At 37.3% G+C, this 6,885-nt stretch overlaps 1 protein-coding gene across 1 annotated transcript; it reads right to left on the bottom strand.

The window, feature by feature from the left end:
• Positions 1–870: 870 nt before the first annotated feature.
• On the bottom strand, positions 871–5,663 carry LOC113471535 (sodium channel protein Nach-like). The gene is made up of 7 exons (XM_026830766.1): positions 5,531–5,663; positions 4,769–4,880; positions 3,447–3,573; positions 2,192–2,356; positions 1,475–1,580; positions 1,112–1,165; positions 871–983 (listed from the first exon to the last, which is right to left on the bottom strand). Exons 1-7 carry the CDS (start codon positions 5,661–5,663, stop codon positions 871–873), a joined length of 810 nt encoding a protein of 269 aa, XP_026686567.1.
• Between the last annotated feature and the right edge of the window lie 1,222 nt (positions 5,664–6,885).

The raw sequence follows: 6,885 nt of genomic DNA, 5'->3' as shown, positions 1-6,885 counted from the left end.
AGACGCTGGCGACGAGTGCCACTAACCAGCAGAGTCTGGAAATTGAGGTGAAATCGTTTGAAGAAAACCGTAACCGTACATTGGGCACGTCTATATCAAGCGTGCCGGGAGGCGCACGAACTTGAAAAGTAAAGTTCGACGCAATGCCGCACGCCAACACAACGGCCGGCATATATTAACACGAAACAAAGTTTTGAGGTTTTTCAGCATTTCACCACAAACTGACTCTGTCAAAAAGTTATTTTTGCTTAGAGATTTCTAGCTTTCTGTAAAACTGTTTTGTGCAGATGTACCTAGGTATATAATCAAGGCATTGTGCAAATATTACTGACTTGTACGTGAATTATTCATTTTATGAAATTTTGCTTAGAGATTTCTAGCTTTCTGTAAAACTGCTGGCGACGAGTGCCACTAACCAGCAGAGTCTGGAAATTGAGGTGAAATCGTTTGAAGAAAACCGTAACCGTACATTGGGCACGTCTAGCATATCAAGCGTGCCGGGAGGCGCACGAACTTGAAAAGTAAAGTTCGACGCAATGCCGCACGCCGTCACAACGGCCGGCACATATTAACACGAAACAAAGTTTTGAGGTTTTTCAGCATTTCACCACAAACTGACTCTATCAAAAGTTATTTTTGCTTAAAGATTCCTAGCTTTCTGTAAAACTGTTTTGTGCAGATGTAGGTAAATAATTAAGGCATTGTGCAAATATTACTGAATTGTACGTGAAGTTATTCATTTTATGAAATATTCAACTCCAAAACAATGAAAATAAAGCCTTATTTAAAGATTGAAGTGCCCCTTTTTTAGTGGGGAGTATTAAATTTGGGTGCCACTCAGACAACTCATTCACCCGCCTAACTCGAGAGTTAGGGCGCAGATTGAGGATAAACCTCATACAGAATCTCACAACACTCAGACAGACAGTTACATTGGAACTCCTTGTGTTCCACATTCGGGGGCCCCAAACTGGTGAATAGTCCTGTAGGAAATAATAATAGACTTTATAATTATGTTAACCATGTTTCTCAAATTCCATCAAAAACGAACAAATCGTACCTACCAGAATTTTTTGCGGAAATTCCTTCCATGCAGTTGCATTTCACTTACCGTTGTTTTCTTTCATACAAGGAACATCCTTCAATGAGCATTCTCTCGCATTAACTGAAACAAAGGAAATTTTAGGAAATGGATATGAGTTATTAGCCCTAAAATATCAAGAAAAAAAAACTATATTTATCGTCGCGGCCAAAATGACATCGCCTAAGTCCTACTTTTTTGTTATTTTACACTTTTGTGACGAAGTAGTTTTGTTAAAAAAGATAAGTGCTGCTATAAGTTTTTTTTTTATTTTTTTTATTTGCCGCCAATCTATTATGAGGTATGAAAATGTTTCTTTCTAGACTTCAATAAAGATTGATAGGTAAGTTACTCACTTATACGGATATTGATAAAGATTTGATAGGCACTTACACATATTGGGGTAGTAGAACGGTAAACATCCACATTTAGCCATCATAGCTTTCATTTTGCATTCGGCTACGCATGCCTGATACGTATACTCCTGCGCCAGGTTTTGCTGAAAATAGTGAAGAACGAAAGACATAGTGAAACTAGAAGAAAATATTTCTGCCGGGAATCAAACCCGCGACCTACCACTTACAGGGCAGACGCGTTACCTCCCAAACTAAATAGGCAGACGGGCAGGCATCGAGTTCAAATTTCAGTCAGTTCAATCTTATGAACGCCGTGAATTATGCAATGCGCCAAGCTTCAAAATTTAGTGGAGATGTCCAAATTACCAAAATATTTCCCGTCCCAGTGTGAACTTTATTTCAGATAAGAACGCCGTGAATTATGCAATGCGCCAAGCTTCAAAATTTAGTGGAGATGTCCAAATTACCAAAATATTTCCCGCCCCAGTGTGAACTTATCCTGTCTTCCTTCTCTCTTCGATTTCAGGACGATAAGACCATAGCAGTTACAGTTCCCTCTGTCAAACCTCTTCAAAAAAAGCAACGATTGGCTCTGTCCTATCCTATCCTCTCCTCGATGTGATGTGGAAAAATTTACTTTTTAAACGATTGGCTTTGTCCTATCCTATCCTCTCCTCGATGCGATGTGGAAAAATTTACTTTTTGGACTTTTGTCAATTTTAAAACTCTGTGCTCACTTCCTTCGGTGACTAACCTCATTTGAGAAGTAGCACTGCCGTTGCTGGATGTCCAAATTCTTAACGTTAGGCTCTGCTCTCACTATCATAGCGTCAAGACGGAGGTGAAGCTGATGGTTCGGATAAATCTGATGCGTGGAGATGGATGCATCCGCAAAAGTGGTGGGTTTGTGGATGATGACCTGAGAAAAGTACAGAAGCAACAAATTAGGTACCATTAGTTTTATAGTGCAAATTTTAAAAAGTTCCGGCTAGGGTCCAGAGAATTTTTCTAATTTTTACGAAAAGTGGTTGGTTTGTGGATGATGACCTGAGAAAAGTACAGAAGCAACAAATTAGGTACCATTAGTTTTATAGTGCAAAAACGGATGGTTTTTAAAAAGTTCCGGCTAGGGTCCAGAGAATTTTTCCAATTTTTACCAGTTAAAAATAATGTTCTGTGTTCTTTTCTAAAGCACCTGATTCAAAAGTGGTGTAAAAATATTGAGGAGAAAAAAAGGTACGTTAATATTTATCTCCGAAAACATGCATTTTCACGATAAAACTGACTTTTGATTATAAAAGTGGTGGGTTTGTGGATGATGACCTGAGAAAAGTACAGAAGCAACAAATTAGGTACCATTAGTTTTATAGTGCAAAAACGGATGATTTTTAAAAAGTTCCGGCTAGGGTCCAGAGAATTTTTCTAATTTTTACCAGTTAAAAATAATGTTCTGTGTTCTTTTCTAAAGCACTTGATTCCAAAGTGTTGTGAAAATATTGAGGAGATTTTGATTATAATTTTTCTCTTTTTACTCACGGTTTAACCCGAGAATCAAAGCAGTTTGAGAAAAACCAAAAATAGGAGCGTTCCGCTCATTTTGTCAGCCAGTGTAGACTCACGAGGAGACGAGGACTTTTAAAAATAATGTTCTGTGTTCTTTTCTAAAGCACCTGATTCAAAAGTGGTGTAAAAATATTGAGGAGAAAAAAAGGTACGTTAATATATTTTATCTCCGAAAACATGCATTTTCACGATAAAACTGGTTTTTTATTTTAATTTTTCTCTTTTTACTCACGGTTTAACCCGAGAATCAAAGCAGTTTGAGAAAAACCAAACATACCTAGGAGCGTTCCGCTAATTTTGTCAGCCAGTGTAGATTTTTATTTTAATTTTTCTCTTTTTACTCACGGTTTAACCCGAGAATCAAAGCAGTTTGAGAAAAACCAAAAATAGGAGCGTTCCGCTAATTTTGTCAGCCAGTGCAGCCTCACGAGGAGACGAGGACTTACTTTGATTCCATCAGAGGACGTATGACTGTCGTAGTAATTGCCAGGATCTGAGTTGAGTGTCACAGAAAGTCCCATGATAGGGCCAGATCCACCCACCTTCACTACTTCCTCCTCGTCAGTGGTACTTCTGAAAACAAATTATACATCATACAAGGTGTATTTACGATCTTCTCCAAGATTAGATCACACCTCGATGATCGCGCCCTAACTCTCGAGTTAGGCGGGTGAATGAGGTGTCTGAGTGGCACCCAATTTAAAACTTTTACACACTTAGCAGTTAGTTGACATCCTTTGTCAACTCTCTCCCTTATCATGACTCCTGTACTAAACCATAGGAAATCTAAGATGGTGCGCCATCGAAATTGGTTCCGTTTCCGAAAGGAAAATAGTGAAAATACACCTTGTATATTTTTTTTTACTTTCCTTATCCTATAGGAAGGAAAGTAATGTAATCGGGTCAAATTTTCGATGGTCAGTTTTTAGTGTCACATTTTTAGTGACAAGAATGCGACACGAAACTTTTGGGATCTTTTCTCCACAGCAGAACGAACCCCTGAAGTGGGCTGAAGATAAAATCGATATCCTTCTTGACCACTTCTTTTGGTTTATTGCCGCGATATACTGTAAACCAGAAGGCATTAATTTTAACAATCAAATTAAGATAGAAACAGAACATACCGATTGTCCGACCAGGTAGTTATCAAGGAGTAGGTAAGTTGTAAGTTAAGATAAGTGATTTTTTTTTCATGTCCTTCTGCTATTCTTTCAGTACTTATGAACCATGAATATTTTTTGGCGAATAAGCATCTATTGAATACCAATTTTACCCACAGACCAATTTTACCCATATTTTCGGGATTGACTTTGAACGCCTTGAAGATATTTACGAATTATTGATAAATGATACAAATAGCTTGGTAAACCAACCTAAATTCGGCCGATTCATGTGCTTATATCTCTTCCTATAGATAGATGTGAAGGTACTCAATCTTTTGATCGGACCGTTACCGGACCGTGACTGGACCTTGACTGGCACTATAGTGTGAATCAGGCTTAATTTTAAACTTTTATATACTTAGCAATTAGTTGACATCCTTTGTCAACTCTCTCCCTTATCAGTTATCAATGAGTCTTTACGACACCTCGATGATCGCGCCCTAACTCTCGAGTTAGGCGGGTGAATGAGGTGTCTGAGTGGCACCCCAATTTTAAACTTTTATATACTTGGCAATTAGTTGACATCCTTTGTCAACTCTCTCCCTTATCAATGAGTCTTTACACTTTAGACATCACATTTGTCTGTGTGGTACCCGAAAACCCACCTTTCAAACCAGTGCAGATCTTTTCTCCACAGCAGAACGAACCCCTGAAGTGGGCTGAAGATAAAATCAGAATCCTTCTTGATCACTTCTTTTGGTTTATTGCCGCGATATACTGTAAACCAGAAGGCATCAATTTTAACAATCAAATTAAGAAAGAAACAGAACATACTGATTGTCCGACCAGGTAGTTATCAAGGAGTAGGTAAGGTGTAAGTTAAGATAAGTGATTTTTTTTTTATGTCCTTCTGCTATTCTTTCAGTACTTATGAACCATGAATATTATTTTTTGGCGAACAAGCATCTATTGAATACCAATTTTACCCATATTTTCGGGATTGACTTTGAACGCCTTGAAGATATTTACGAATAAATGATACAAATAGCTTGGTAAACCAACCTAAATTCGGCCGATTCATGTGCTTATATCTTTTCATCACTTCTTTTGGTTTATTGCCGCGATATACTGTAAACCAGAAGGCATTAATTTTAACAATCAAATTAAGATAGAAACAGAACATACTGATTGTCCGACCAGGTAGTTATCAAGAAGTAGGTAAGTTGTACGTTAAGATAAGTGATTTTTTTTTTATGTCCTTCTGCTATTCTTTCAGTACTTATGAACCATGAATATTTTTTGGCGAACGAGCATCTATTGAATACCAATTTTGCCCACAGACCAATTTTACCCATATTTTCGGGATTGACTTTGAACGCCTTGAAGATATTTACGAATTAATGATACAAATAGCTTGGTAAACCAACCTAAATTCGGCCGATTCATGTGCTTATATCTTTTCCTATAGATGGATGTGAAGGTCTCATACACTCTTGTTTGATTGGACATGGGCACTTTTGATCCTCTTCCGTGGTACTTTCCTTTTAGACCTTTGTACATGTTGGGATTTTAAATTTCTATTTCATTTTTACTTTTTTTTTCTAGGCATTTATTATAAATGTGTGAAATTTTGCCTTTTTTTGTGAAAATTTTAGAAATACCTATTAAACAAGATAATTTATTTGATACAACTGTACTGCCGATTGCGTAGGAATCACTTTTGATCCTCTTCCGTGGTACTTTCCTTTTAGACCTTTGTACATGTTGGGATTTTAAATTTCTATTTCATTTTTACTTTTTTTTCTAGGCATTTATTATGAATGTGTGAAATTTTGCCTTTTTTTAGTGAAAATTTTAGAAATACCTATGAAACAAGATAATTTATCTGATACAACTGTACTGCCGATTGCGTAGGAACACTCAATAGGTGTTAATGTTAACCTATTTCCGACGTTCCTATAGTTTGTAAATATTTGACATTCGCATTGAAAAGAACTAAAATACATCTTCTCTTGGACTGAGACTCTACAAATATAGGAGCCCTGATGTGTGAAGCATTAGTGTCATTCCAAACTGCCGCACTTCGCTTCCTCCCTCAAATGGAGTTTGGTAGTTCGAGTCAAGGCGTAAACTTCAGTCTGATTTTTTTACTTCCTAAACCCAAAATTGATTACCTACAATTCTTTTGGTGCGTTTCATTTGTTTAAATGAAAACACAACATGCTGATCGGCAAATGCCAAATGAGTGAAAACGCACCATTCCTCTACTTACGAACCCGTTTCCCGTTATTCCTATAGTTTGTAAATATTTGACATTCGCATTGAAAAGAACTGAAATACATCTTGTCTTGGACTGACACTCTACAAATATAGGAGCCCTGATGTGTGAAGCATTTGTGTCATTCCAAACTGCCGCACTTCGCTTCCTCCCTCAAATGGAGTTTGGTAGTTCGAGTCAAGGCGTAAACTTCAGCCTGATTTTTTTACTTTCCAAACCCGAAATTGATTACAATTCTTCTGGTGCGTTTCATTTGTTTAAATGAAAACACAACATGCCGATCGGCAAATGCCGAATGAGTGAAAACGCACCATTCCTCTATTTACGAACGAGCTTTTCCAGTTATATGACCTACGCTACGCATCTTACCCATAAACATCTGAGCTCAATTTAACTTCCAAAAGGTTTTTCCAATAGAGCTCATTTTGAAGTAACAAGACTTCATTAGCTAAATTGCAAGTGCAGATTGTATCAATTAACCTTAACACTAGTCGGTAAGTGTAG

The sequence above is a fragment of the Diaphorina citri genome, unplaced genomic scaffold (assembly GCF_000475195.1).
Source record: "Diaphorina citri unplaced genomic scaffold, Diaci psyllid genome assembly version 1.1 scaffold2594, whole genome shotgun sequence".
Lineage (NCBI taxonomy): Eukaryota > Metazoa > Arthropoda > Insecta > Hemiptera > Psyllidae > Diaphorina > Diaphorina citri.
The sequence above is the reverse complement of the archived record's forward strand: the minus strand, read 5'-3'. Positions and strand labels throughout refer to the sequence as shown.